This window comes from Triturus cristatus, chromosome 5_1, assembly GCF_964204655.1.
Source record: "Triturus cristatus chromosome 5_1, aTriCri1.1, whole genome shotgun sequence".
Taxonomy (NCBI): domain Eukaryota; kingdom Metazoa; phylum Chordata; class Amphibia; order Caudata; family Salamandridae; genus Triturus; species Triturus cristatus.
The window spans coordinates 140,277,931-140,292,629 of NC_140587.1; the positions used below are offsets into that span (position 1 = coordinate 140,277,931).

General features: G+C 42.3%; 1 protein-coding gene across 28 annotated transcripts in view; it reads left to right on the forward strand.

Moving 5' to 3' along the window:
- Positions 1 to 14,699, forward strand: part of SCRIB (scribble planar cell polarity protein) — a 792,600-nt gene that overhangs the window by 284,562 nt on the left and 493,339 nt on the right. For all 28 annotated transcript variants that reach the window (XM_085604619.1, XM_085604607.1, XM_085604621.1 and 25 more), the window contains exons 10-12: positions 160 to 359; positions 10,184 to 10,350; positions 11,396 to 11,517. In XM_085604619.1, the coding sequence (XP_085460745.1) occupies positions 160 to 359; positions 10,184 to 10,350; positions 11,396 to 11,517 (489 nt within the window). The remainder of the gene's footprint in view (positions 1 to 159; positions 360 to 10,183; positions 10,351 to 11,395; positions 11,518 to 14,699) is intronic.

Below are 14,699 nucleotides of genomic sequence, written 5' to 3' on the forward strand. Positions count from 1 at the left end.
TCAAGGACAGGACAAGGTAGACTACCATTCCTAAAAATACTCAGTCACATTTTCTGAAACTAAAGAAATGATGCTTGTTGTAACCTGCACTTGTGTATATTTCATTAAAACGTTCTAATTAGCGGTTATATTTTTTTCATGTTTTATTTTCCTTTCTAGACTCTTCCGAAAACCTTGGGAAAGCTCAGCAAGCTAACCAACCTGAACGTGGACCGGAACCGGCTCACTGTTCTTCCACCTGAGATTGGTGGCTGTGCCTGCCTAAATGTCCTCTCTTTACGAGACAATCGCTTAACGTGCCTTCCCTCGGAGCTGGCGGACGCCACTGAGCTGCATGTACTGGATGTAGCTGGCAACAGGTAAACCTAGGTTTCTATGTACTATGCTCCAAAACAGGCTATTTAATCACCATCTGTCCACTTTTGGCTTTCCTGATCTAGACTACTAGAGGATTGCCCTGTGTTGTTTTTGGGAGCCGTTACTTACTCAAGTGTACGTTTAGTATTGGCAGTTGGGCCACAGACAGAAGTAAATGCTGAAATTAACTGAATTGTTAACAAACAGATATTTGAGTTCCATCTGAAATGCATTACTGCGATGTCCGAAGGCCTTGGGGGCTCAGTGGTTCATAAAGTGGATGAATGGCAACACAACATAAATTAAAGGCTGTGTAGAGTACAGGAAGGAGATGATGCATCATTGGAAAGGAGAGGCGACTAGAAAGCCGGTAAAGTAGACGCTTTGGGGGTTATGATTAAAGCTGGTATAAATTAAAAAAATTGATGATGTTCAAGCCAGGAAAAATAATAATGGTCTTGCTTATTTTGCCTAATCCCATTCATTGTTTAGAAGTTCTGTAATTATTGTGTGTTGCCCTGCAGTTAGTTGCGAGCACCAATGGGAAAAGAGTAGCACGATGATAGACGGGAGCTTTTAGAGTCCAGCTTGACAGGGTAAGTGAGTGTGTCGTAGGTCTTCAGTTGTGACCTTCGTTCTGTGTTGAGATCAGCTGCAGGGGAAGACTGAAATGTTCAGTTTTCTGAATATCTTGTGTGTGGATTTGATTTCAGGTGTGCGTTCCAGAGGTCCACGTCCTTATATATGCAGTGATGTGGTTCTTCCTCTTGCAGGATCATTGATTATTCATAGGGGTTTTAGCATAGGTTTGTTCAAAATTAAATCAAATAATACATCTCTGTAGAAAAGGACCTCTTTTTGAATGATCACCTCCCCCCCCCCCCCCTAATTTTTTGAACTGATGCTGCTGGTTTTTCGACTGCAGTACACTGAGCCCTGGAGTCCAGAAACCAGTGCATGTGCTCTGACACCCCAAAATATGTGTTCAATTGGCTAATACCCGATTGGCACATTTAACGTACTTGTCAGTCCCTAGTCTATGGTAAAATCGGTACCCAGGGATAGTAAGTTAAATGTCACCAATGGACTGCAGCACTTGATTGTGTCACCACTGCTGTGACAAGGTGGAAACGTAACTTTAGGCCTGCCACTGCAGCCTGGTCGGGCAGCTTGAACCTGCCAACTCTGCATAGAAAAATAAACTCTTATTGTCAGCTCAACCTTCCTTTTAGATATTAGTAAGCGACTCTTGGGAAATTCCTAGGTAGCCCACCAGGCAGGCTGCTCAATATTAAAAAGAAGGGAATGTGTATTTTGTATTTAACATGCTCTGACAATGAAAACACAAAATTGCCATTTTCCCTGGAGTAAGGCTGGAGTTTTAGTAGCCACTGCGCTAAGTGCTTGCGTCTGTTTGGGGCCACCAAAGGTGTTATTCTAAGGTATCAAATTCATTGTTACATTAAACCTGACTCATTGCTGAGATCGTATTTAAGGAAACCTTTAATCGAAAGGTGAATTTAGGAAGTCACCACTTTGTTGTCCAAGCATTTGGTAGCCTTTCTTACTCTCTGCTGCAGTTGTAACCCGAGAAAACATGCTTCCTCCCACCCCCGCTAGGAACTGTGAAGCGCTCCTAGGGACTGGGAACAGTGAGAATTGCAGAAGGGAGGAGCTGTCACCTCCTCAAATAGGATGACCACTGTGCGATGGCCGTGGATTGTCCAAATTCAGAGGCTAAAGTCTCCGTGAAACAAATAGTTATTGCATCTTGACCTGTGCCCCCTTTTGTGTAGGCACACAGTTTGGTATCTTCTTTTTTTTTTTTTTTAAATGATTTTTATTTTCATCAAAAAGGGCACATATATACAACAATAAAAGAGGAAAAAACAGCTGGATAATTTTAATTTACCCATCAGGCGAAGACACAAGTACATAAAAAAAAAACAGAAAAAGTAAAATTATTACAGAGGGGACACAAGATTATTTCATACAATACTGTCAATAGTTAAATTATTCCATCCAAGATCAATGGTCTCCATAGTGCTTCTAACTTGACTAAAGAACGGACACCCCTTGCCTTAGCCAAGGCTGCCTCTAATCCATACGTCTCTCTAATGATAAACCACCAATCCTCAGCCGAGGGCGATATCTTAGAGACCCACACCCGGGCGACGGCCAGTCTGGCAGCAGCCATCAGGATTGAAAAAAGACGTGCGATTGCCAGGTTATCCTCCTTATAACCCAGCATGATTTCAATATTAGTGAGTGTGGAATCCAAGCCTAGCTTAAGCTGGAGTATCTGTTCGATTTTCTGCCAATAACCCCTCAGCTCTGGGCATTCAATAAACATATGTATCAGATTAGCAGCATATAATCCGCATTAGGGCAATTTATCTTATCCCCCGTCATGTTTCCCTGAGCCCATTTAGCTATTTTAGCCGGGGTATAGTACAACATACAAGTAATGCGTAATTGCTGAAGTTGCAAGCTAACAGAGTTAACCGAGTCCTTAACATGGCCTAGAGCCTGTTTAATCACTCTAGGTTTAACACATGTGCCCAAGGTTTGACTCCAGCGCTCTGCTAGTTTCTCGCTGCCATCTGGTCTAAAACTATGTATATGTTCATACATTAACCCTATCAAGGACTTGGTTTTCCCTCCGTACAAGCAGTCCCAGATGCTTGAGTTTCTTATTGCTTTTACCTCCAGATTTAGGGCCAAATAGTCTCTGATCTGTAAATACTTAAAAATGAAATGAGCAGGAAGTTTATAAAGTAATCGTAAATTTTCAAAAGATTTCATTCCTTTCTCATCGTACAGATCACCTAGAAAAGTAATTCCATATTTGGCCCAAGATTTGCCTGCTTGATCATGAAACACTAAGGGAAACAAAGGATTCCCCCATAGTGGAAATTTTTCATGAAATGCTGGTAATTTACATCTAGCAGACATAGCTTGTCAGATATATATAGTATCTCTAACGGTCTTGAACCTAACTCGCTTGAAATAATTTGGATCTCTAATTCCATACAAGAACTTTTCCCTCTGATTGCCTAAGATAAAACAAAAAATTGAGTCTGTCTGGTCAAGACCAAGCAGACTACGGAATCGACCCGTAAAGGCAGCCCAGAAATACATTTTAAAATCTGGAAAACCGAGTCCGCCTTGATCAAATGGTGATTTGAGCAAATCGATTGCTCTCCTAGGTTTTTTATATCCCCATATGAAGCTACTAAAGATCTCCTCAAGTTTTAAAAAATATTAGAAACTTTTAAAGTAATGGACCGAAACAAATACAAGAACTTAGGGAGTATTTTCATTTTTATTAGGTTACATCTGCCTCGTAACCCTATAGGGAGCTTATGCCATATTTTAAGCAGTCTAATAGTTTCATTCAGAAGTGGTATGTAATTTAAGTCAGTAATCTGATTGACTTTAGCTGTTATCTTTACCCCCAAATAAGTCACAGTAGTGCAAGCCCCTATTATTGAATTTTGAGTCTCGAAATTAGTAAGCACTTGAGTCTTAACATTCAGTTTATATCCTGAAACATCGCCAAATTTCTTTGCTTCTTTCTTGATGCTTATCACGGCCTCGCCTGGATTAATTGCGTAGACCGCGATATCATCTGCATATGCCGTGACCTTCAGTTTGGAGATCTCAGATTCCAATGGCTTAATATGCATGCAAGATTGTAGCGTACGTATAAATGGCTCTATATATAGAGCAAACAGTAATTGTATGTATGTTCTTATATAGCGCTCGACTTACCCTTGGGCATCTCGGCGCTTGCATTGGGAACCCGTCCTGGCTTTTCCCTGTGAGATAACCCGTACTGGGCATCCCCAAGGTGAAAGCCAGGCATCCCACCGCGGGGGGGGCCGTAGTGGAGATTAAGCAAGCTATTGCCCAGAGTTGCAGAGTGTGAACCCATGAGTCGAGTAGGCACCGAAGTGAGAATTATCGAGTCCGTGGACACTTGGGCTCAGACCCTGCCGCGTCAGGAATTGAACCCTGGTCCCGGGTCTGACCTCTACTTCAGGGTATACCTGCTCTAACCAGTGAGCCACACTAATGGAGACAAGGGACAGCCCTGCCTAGTCACACACAAAATTCGGAATGGTATGGATCGAGACCCCATATAAAACAGCTTAGCTTGAGGATTACAATATAAAGCCCGCACCCAAGACCGAAACTGTGATCTGAGACCGGCCTTAACTAATACGGCCCATAGAAAATCCCACCTGACCCGGTCAAAAGCCTTTTCGGCGTCTAAAAAAATCATACCAAAGTCAATCTTTTTTTTTTCTCAGCAAAATCAAACGCTCCAATAGCCATATTAACGTGGGCAGTAGTATCCCTACCCATGATAAATTCATGCGGTCTTTCAGAAACTAGTTGCGGCATTAGCGGGGCCAGGCGAGACGCCAAGACTTTTGAAAATATCTTGGCATCCGCATTTATCAGAGAAATTGGCCGATATGATCTGCATTCTGTCGGTGGTTTACCCTTTTTTTTTTTTAAAACACAATTTGTGTCGTACACCACGACTCCGGTACCTGCCCACTACTGGACACCAATTGTATTACCCTACTAAGGGGCAAGAGCAAAATCTTTTTAAAAGATTTATAGAATTCTAATGGTATAGAGTCGTCTCCAGCAGCTTTCCCCGTTGACAATGCTGAAACCGCTAACTCCACTTCTTCCACTGATACTGTTGTATCTAACATGGCGGCTTCCTCAGCATCTGCTACTGGCAGACAGCTGTTTTGGAGATATCGTAGCATCTCATCTTGATTTGGTGTCCAAGTAAGTGAATAGAGTTGTTGATAGAACAATAAGAATTGTTCTGAAATGACTGAGGGTTCAGTATGCAAAAGCCCATCCATACCCTTTATAGCGCTTATCTTAGTTTTAGCTTTCACCTCCGCTGTCTGATAGGCCAGCATCTGCCCTATATGTTCCCCATATTCGTATTGTTTTAAGCGCTGTTTACTATAACTAGCCGCAATTTTATCCCTAAAGAACTGCTTCACTAAAGTTCTTGCGTCTATTAACGACAGAAGCAGACTATCTTGGATCCTCTGACCTTTTTTACTGCCTCGACATGTTGTTTCGTATTAATACACAGGGCGTTCACCCGTATCTACATTTCCCCTTTACGTTTTTTGTTCTGTAGTAAAATGTATTTTTGCGTAATACCGCGGACGTAAGCTTTCATTGTGTCCCAAACGATTAATGGGGATGCTCTCCCTGTATTTTCTCTAAAGAATTCCTCAAGTTGTTGAGCCATATTAACAAGATATTCGCTGTCTGACAGCAAATACCTGGGAAAAGAAAATGGCCTGACTTCCCTCTTCTCTGCTTCAACCTGGAAGGATAGAATGATGGGATTATGGTCTGAAGTAACCCGGGGGCTTATTTCCATATCTGATAAAATTAAGCTGTTCGAGACCCAGGCCATGTCTATCCTAGAATACGACTTATGGGGGACTGAGTAAAATGTATAACCTGGTATGATTGGGTATAAATGTCTCCATACATCCTTAACCGACTGAAACCTTGCCAGTTGAAGTATCGCAAAAACAATAATTGATGGACAGAATGCAGAACAATGTCATACATTCACCCCAGTACAGAGATCTGGGCCTAAATCCATCGTTTTTTGCTCACCATGCCATTCCAGTTTGAACCCAGCCATATGCAAATCAGTCTTGACCCTGTGCCCCATGGGAACAGTCCAGCCCGAACTGCCAAGCCAGGTCCTCCCTGGACTGGAAACAAGCATCCTAGGACCAATTTCGGGCTTTCAGCCCTCGTCAGCCAGGATAGCCTGATTCCAGTGGCATGGAGAGCAAGGGACTCACGTCTGAGCATACCCTTCTCTGACTGGGGGAGAATGTCTGCATTGTCAGCATTCCGTCCATCATTTGTTTGTTGTAACGCTTTTGGCCCTAAGTGGGATGGGTATTCCCAGACGTGGGACCCGTGCTCACTACGCCACTGGAGTCAAGCTATCCTGGCTGATGACGGCTGATAGCCAGAAACCGGTCCTAGGATGCTTGATTCCGGTCCAGTGAAGACATGGCTTGGCAGTTCGGGCTGGACTGTTCCCATGAGGCACAGGGTCAAGACTGATTTGCATATGGCCATGTCTAAACTGGGGTGGTGTAGTGGGCAAAAGAACGATGGATTTAACCCAGATCTCTTGACTGGGGGAGAATGTCTGCATTGTCAGCATTCCGTCCATCATTTGTTTGTTGTAACGTAGTTGAAGTATCGCAGCACGGGTCTTCCGCATTCTAAGATTGAGACATTGTCCAGTAGAGTCTATGCCATAGTCAATGGCACAATCAAAGTCTCCCATAATCAGTCTTTCGCCCTCCCATTTTAATAGTTCTAGATTAAGATATTCAAAAATAGCAGGATCGTCTACATTGGGGCCATATACTGCACAAGCCACAAACCTTTTACCCCGTAATTCAAACTGTGCCAACGCCCCACTTGGTATCTTCTCCAAAGGAGGGATACCCATTGCAGAATAGGTTTCCAGTAGGAGCGGCTTATGCTGGGTACACCCCAGGGTGTGCCCAGGACTCCTCAGAGGGGTAGAAGGCTTGCACCATCTTTGTTTAGGTGTAGAGAGAGTATCTTGGGATTGCTTGGTCACCAAACCCCGAGGAAGTGATGTAAAGTGGGAAGGGTGCTCGTAGGAACTATTACCCCATTGACTAGTGAGTCCTCTTCTCCCACAAACGGGCATATGAGGCAACCCATACCCACATTCCTGAGATCCCTACTGCACCAAATACTGGACTGCACCTGCTACACCTGACTGGCCAGCAAAGAGGACTTTCATGCTGTGATAAGAGCGCCACTTGTTCCAGCACAGAAGTAATGACTACAAAGGCTAGCTGGCTAGCCTCCTGTTAAGATTTAGGGCCACCAAAAGCTGAAGGAACCTGATCCCTTCCAAAACCCTGCTGCCAGGAATGTTTGCCTACTTCTGGATGACGAAGTGCCTGCTGGCGACAGTCTTGACCTTCCCGAGGTGTTCCCAAGTCCTTGGGACCCATAGCCAAAGTGCACTGTGATTCCCCAAAGAAAAAGATTTGCTTCTCTGTAAGCAACCGCTGTCCCTGCTGTGACCCTGAAACCAGTTGACCAGTGACAACTAGATGTACACTAGACTCCCCTGTTACGTGGCCCTAGAGTCCTGTGTACGGAGATGACCCCTGAAGTTTGAGGACCCCAGTGTGGTTCGAGGAAAATTCACCACAATTTTTGAGGATCCCTTCAGCATCTTTATCTCCAGCATCAGGACCACTTTTGGCTGCACTACGTGAAAGGGAAAAAGTACAAAAGTTCTGCGCGAGGATAGCCTCGTGGGTGTTAGTGCACTTTACACATAACACTGAGGACCCCAAGACTGCTGATTGTGACAGGTAAACTGCCCTGCTGGACATGAGTGGACTGTTCAACTGGCCCCAGTTGTGACTAGTCTAAGAGAGTTCGAACAGGTGTTCTAGCCCAGTGGTTCCCAAACTTTTGACTCCTGAGGACCCCCAGTAAGTCACTACTGGAAGCCAGGGACCCCCAAGCAATTTGTACTATTTAAATTTCAAACATTAATTCAGAAGTCTGTGAAAAATACACACACAAGTGCATACCATACAATTACTCTACTAGCTAAAGATTTGAATTTTTTATATTGAAAATATTGGCAAAAATGTAAAGATTTTAATGGAAAGGTTGGTGCTGCACCTTGGCGACTAACTTTTCAATGTTTGCTTTTATTTTGCGGTATGAGGCTCCTGCTTCTGGCAGGGCAGTACTGGAAACCCAAGGCAGCCCTGGCAAATGTTGTCAGAACACTCCCTCCACTGTGCGCCGCACCAAGTGTAGTGAGTGAGCCTGACCACTACAAAGGGAGCTTTGGGGGGCTGTCCCTCCCCCAAGAATATTTGGAACAAATTGTGCATTTCACATACATTAGTCATTATATATTGAATTGTATTAGCTTTTAAGGCATAGTAAATGATGACCTTACTGTGTACTAGGATACAACGATCTTTTGTTGGGGCTCTTCAATTATTCCCTCACTATCACCCTCCACCATGCCTCTTATCTCTCCATAGCTCCTCTGTCACATGTATTGAATTTGTTTCATAGCATCTCTCATACCAGTGTAGGGCAGAGACAATGAATCATACATGTGCAAATCAGTGTATAGAAAATGCTACATAAGGCAAAGGGGACTTCAAGGTGTGGGATTCATGTCATCTATACTGGTTGGCATTTTTTAAGAGTGCTTGGTCTGAAGAAGCACAAACTCCGGATTCAGAACATAACAGTGGTTAGCATTGATGTTAATAAGAATTTATTTCTACCCAAATAAACCTTTATTAGCAGCATCAGGATAGTGAAAGCCTGAGAGAAAACATAACTTACTACCTTGTACCATGCAGTTTGAATGCAGCTCTTTGATGGCAGTTCATAGCTCACTGTGCTAGTTTACGATTGTAACTTATGAACTGCACAGTAACAACAGAAGCTCAGTGACAAAAGCCGTAACCCACTGAGCTATGCACATAAAATATTGTGTTTTTTAAATGCATGGTACATGTTCTTTGCAGCACGCATATTAAACCTCTGCGCTTCCTTAGAGGAGTCAAGGCTGCCAATAGACTAAACTACCATCTCTCTCTACAGCAGGTACATTAATCACCGGAGTTATCTTGAAACTTTTATTGTTGCTTTGAAAACTGTTGAATATACAAGGAACTTTGCAGTGTTTTTAAAACTGCTGCCTGGGGACCCCCTGGGAATGTGTCACGGACCCATAGGGGTCCAAGGACCCCAGTTTGGGAACCCCTGTTCTAGCCCGTTGGCTACTAACCACTTGAAATGATTTATTGCATCTAAAAGATTAAAGTTAAATTTTTTTACTTACCTTTGAAAAATAATCTCTCCGATTCCCCTAAATAGTCTTTCATTGTAGTATCTATGAAAGCTAAAAACACACTCTACTTTCATAAATTATTGGATTTTTACTGTCTCGTTTTTTTTTCTTACCTGTTGATTTGGTACTTCTAAATTGTTTACACTTGGTCCCTTTGATTAAGCCTGGCTGCTCTGTGCCACAGCTAACCACGACTGGGCTAAGTGTTTTATTTAAGAACCTTACTGGACCTGATAAAGATTGTGTCAATATTACAAGGTGATGTCTCACAACTACACCGCACAATAATCCACTTTCCTACAACCTCTCTCTTTAAATCCTTTAAGTGGGATTCCCTGTTCATTACATTTTTTAAGATTTGTGTTATTTTGTCAGCTTAGCTTCAGGTATGTCCAGGGTCAATATCGTGAGGAGCAAGATTGTGATCAAGTCAAACTCCATTGATTATTGGCAGATTCATGCTTTCTGAACATCTAATGTAAATTGAGGCATTATCAACTATTACATTTGGAAAAACGTGGGTTCTGGTATTTTGTGTGCCTCAAACAGCTCCATGTGGGCTTTGAAATATAATCCGTCTATACTTTCACGATGTGAACATTGTGATCTGAAAGTCTATAATCAGACACCCAAACAGTACTTTGGTTCACTTTTTTACATTGTCTCTGAATCAAATGGAAATGCATTGTACTTGTTTGTTCTACTGAGAAAACAGAGGAGAAAATAAGTTGATGACGTACAGCAAGCACTTTAAAGATGGCCTTGTCATTGGACTGGGACTGTGTTTTACATTTTGTGGCCAAATCAGGGTTTGTGTGTCACTTCCTTAAGAGCGTTTATTTCTGATCTATATCCTTCCAGATTGCAAAACCTGCCATTTGCCCTCACAAATCTTAACCTGAAAGCACTGTGGCTTGCGGAGAACCAGTCGCAGCCCATGTTGAAATTCCAGACTGAAGATGACGAGAAGAGTGGAGAGAAAGTCCTTACTTGTTATCTACTCCCTCAGCAGCCGTCGCCAAGCCTGGGTAAGAATTGTGATGCGGCCTAAAGCCTCGGGTCTATTTACTCAGAGGTTAGAACGCCTTTAATCATTTAAAGTCCTTCCTCAGTGCCTTTGGTGAAGTACCACAGTATATCTAATTACAGTCTAAGATACATTTTTAAAACTTCAGACGGGAAATAGGTGCCTCTTCACTCGCAGTATACTTACTGGCTGATATTCTACCTTCAGGAGTTTCCTGTGCACTCCATCCTTCTTGAGCATCACACAGTATTACCTTTCCTCATCTTGTAAAATGTAGCAATATTCTGGTGTGTATGTCAGTTTTTATTTTATAATTTGTATTTAATTGATCTGCCTTCCTTTGCTATTTCTATCCATTTGGCGGTCCTTGCTTTTTCATTCTCCCTTATACGTACTTAGTTCTTACACATTAACTTTCCTGTCTTTTACAATTCCGCCCTTGTTGGTCTACCTGCCTTGACAATTTCCCTCTCATTGGTCGGCCTGCTTTTTACGATTTCTCTCTTTGGTTGGCCTCCTTCCTTCTTTTCGGCCAAACTGCCTTCCACAGTTCCTTTCTCATTCTATTGTGACAAAATCTTTAGCTTTGGTGACTCAGTCTACTTGGGGTAGTAACTAGCAAGCCATCCCCAGCAGCAGGGACGTAGGACACTCACCATGGCGCCTGGCGCAGTTCTCCTCTCATTGTTCAGCCTACCTCTCGTTAATAACCCAGCATGTTACAATTTCTCCTGGTCTCCATATTTTGTACATTTTTCCTATTATGGTCTTTCTTTCCTTCCCTTCCCTAAAGTACAATCTTGTCATTGTTGATCAAAATCGCTAGAAGCTGTTTGGCAACTTTCCTAAGCGGTCTACTTCCTTTCATCTACTCTTTGCATTAGTGTGAAAAGCTCAATAATAAAACTGACCTCTCCCACCCCCTCTCAGCCCTCCCACCACAATATGGTATTACAGTGGCATTCAAAACATGTCCCGCTAAAACACTTTTCTACTTTTGACTGTCATCTATTTGAAAAATAAATGTTACATCACTTACTCTGCAGAGAACCTCCTTCAGGACAGTGTGGACGAAAGCTGGAACGACACCAACTTAAACCGGGTCAGTGTGATACAGTTCTTGGAAGAGCCCAAGCCCGAGGAAGATGATGATGGAGCAGATAAGAAGGTAAGATGTTTTTCAGCAGCTCCAAAAAAAAAAAAAAATCTCCCCGTCAAGTATTGACCCAAGTGTTTTACGAAAGCCACACATAATGAGAAGATAAAGTAATTCTCAAACTGGTATGGTAGTACACTCTCTTATTCTGGTAGAATAGCACTCCTTGAGTGCCCGAGGTAGTTTCAGAACTTTGTACCAACATGCATATGAACCACTAGGCATAAACAGATGGATTAAAAATGAGTTTGGGTTCAAAATCTTGTGTTTTACTTGAATAACATTTGAGTTAGGCAATGCAGAAGGTCATTATGAGAGTCCTGGTAGCCAACTGTGACCTCTGACTACAACTGTGAGTTCGTTGGTGAGCCCATCTTTCTCTCGCCATGTATTCTCAGGCACTTGGGTTAAAATATTTATTCTCTTTTACTATTGAACTTTGGATTTCAACTTATTTACCAAATGCGGGGACAAGAAACAAAATCCTTGGGAGAGGTGCCTAAAGAAGAAACTGTTGTGCTGTCAGAATTTGCATCCCTGTATCAGTGGACTTCCCTACCCTGTGTGTCTTGGCTAGGCTGATCTCCCTACCTTAGAGCTGTCAGTGGTACCGACCTCTCCCAGGTTAATGTTACTTGAACAAAACCCCAGTGCAATCCGTGCGGCCCGACCTCTAAGGCTCCTTTCTATACTGGCTAGTTAATAGTTAGGGCTAAACACTTCAAACCTCCAGTGTTCTTTATTTTGTCTGCCCATACTTGAGCTTATTAAGCTCTTCTTCCTATAGAATTAAGAAAACACTGACTGACCCTTATTTATGTGACTTAAAATCAACTGTTGTCAGTGCCTCATTCAAACTTCACCCCATCTTTTACAAGCCATTTATTGACTGCTCCACCAACATGCCCCATAGATTCACAGTCGCTGAATGATAACTTTGTCTCAGATCAAGTGGCCAGCATAGGGGTCAGTAGGCAACACATGCTGTCTCATGTGTGATGCTGCTTGATGTCCCTTACATCTTCAGGATTTGAATGAAGACTTGCATGTGGTACACCAGACCCTAAAGCTCAAACCTGAATTGTGAAAGATTGGCAGCCTTCTCCGAACATTGGATCTTAGTTTGATGAATGAAAGCTCATTTCAGAACAAGCTGACAAAACACAAATTCAAGAAGTGGATGCTCTGCATTTTATAAGAGCGGGATTGGAGTTTTATTAAAAGCTTCCTCACCTACCACCAGCTCTCACCAGACTGAAGTTCAAACAAATTCTACTCCAGGAGTAATACAACATCTCCTAGATGAGGCAGTGGATGAGGTCTCTGCGACAGGTGAAAAGCGATGGAATAAGCAGTTTTATTTTTTTATCAGACAGGGCTCAACCATTTGGAAATAATTCTTTGACTCACATGAACTACTCTGGATGTCTGCTTGGAATGGGAACACAAGCAATGCAGGCCAGTTTTTTCTGCATTGCTTGTGCGCTCCTCTTTGCTTATATGTAGCTTGAGACCTATGGCACAGCATGCAGAGGACCCACATCAGAGCAGACCTCTTTCCCTTTTGAGGGCAGGAGGACACGTACAGCAAATAGTCGTGGCTGGAATTGCATGATTCTGATCATTTCTTAAATGAAGCTCTTCTAAATCAATGCACAAAATAACTTATTTATCATTACTTTTAGTAAAGAATATAGTTGTCCAATGACTACCAGTTTCATATATCAGAAAATATAGAAATACATGAGCAGTTGTAAATTAGTCATGCTGCAGATCATAAGCCCATTGCTGAAACAAGGAGGTGGCCTCTGCTCACTGTATCTACAGGCCTCGTAATTCCAGATTCTTCTGCTCCTGAAGCACTTGCCTTTATAGTGGGAAACAAACCTTTTCAACTTGAGGGCACTACTGTTTGGGCTCAGGTCAGCTTTGAAGGCTTCACGAAACCTCTGGAGCTAATGACATCCCACTTCAAATGTAATGAGAACTGTCTACCCATATCTAGAGTATTGCGTGTTAGAAGAGGTATCTGCAGCCCCACTTAGCAGTGCTGCATTTCTGTCTAGGATGAACTTTGTGCACAGTCTCAAGCATGTTCCCTTCACAGCCACTCAAAATGCAGCGCTTTTTTGAACTTGAATTGTTTGCACTCCATCAATACTAGCACATCCCTTTAATTAAATTGGAGAGTAAATAGACACCCTATGGGGAGCTCTGGCAAGATAGGTAGATCAATGCAGCTCATAATAGTGAGGGCAGTAATTACTTTACTTTTTTTTTTTTACAAGAACAAAGGTCCCTAGCATAAACTTAATTAAGGTGACTGTTTCAACATAGTCTTCAACAAGACCTATGTGTATTCCTCCTGTGTCCAGCCGGACAAAGGAACATTTATTATTGAATTTCACAAAATTTGAAATAAGATAATGAAAAACGAAAGCAATGAAACAAGGGCACAATCCTGTACCAAGTTTTCAACAAGGGAAAAGAAGTAGAATAAAAGTGGAAAGAAATGGCAGGCAAAAACTTTGGGAGCAAACATGGGGGCTTACAATACAATAACGGACTTAGGTAAGCTCAGACCTACAGAAACCACAATACACCAGTATTGTGGTTTCTGTAGGTCTGAGTTTACCTAAGTCCGTTATTGTTTTGTAAGCCCCCATGTTTGCTCCCAAAGTTTTTGCCTGCCATTTCTTTCCACTTTTATTCTACTTCTTTTCCCTTGTTGAAAACTTGGTACAGGATTGTGCCCTTGTTTCATTGCTTTCGTTTTTCATTATCTTATTTCAAATTTTGTGAAATTCAATAATAAATGTTCCTTTGTCCGGCTGGACACAGGAGGAATACACATAGGTCTTATTGAAGACTATGTTGAAACAGTCACCTTAATTAAATTTATGCTAGGGACCTTTGTTCTTGTAAAATACATAATTACCCGTGGTCCTAAGCTACCTATATCGGGTCCCCCTTCTTACTTATAGTAATTACTTTACTACACTCTTTTATGAATGTGCAGCTGTCGTGACTGCACTCCAGTTGCAAGGTGTGCCTGCATTTTAATTAATTTAAACCTCCATGGACTGTTGTGGTTGCTGAAACCATGGCAGGATTGAGAGTAATGTTCTACGTATATAGCTGTAACTGCTATCCATCATGAAGGGATGTAAATGAATGTTCATTAATGCTGGAAT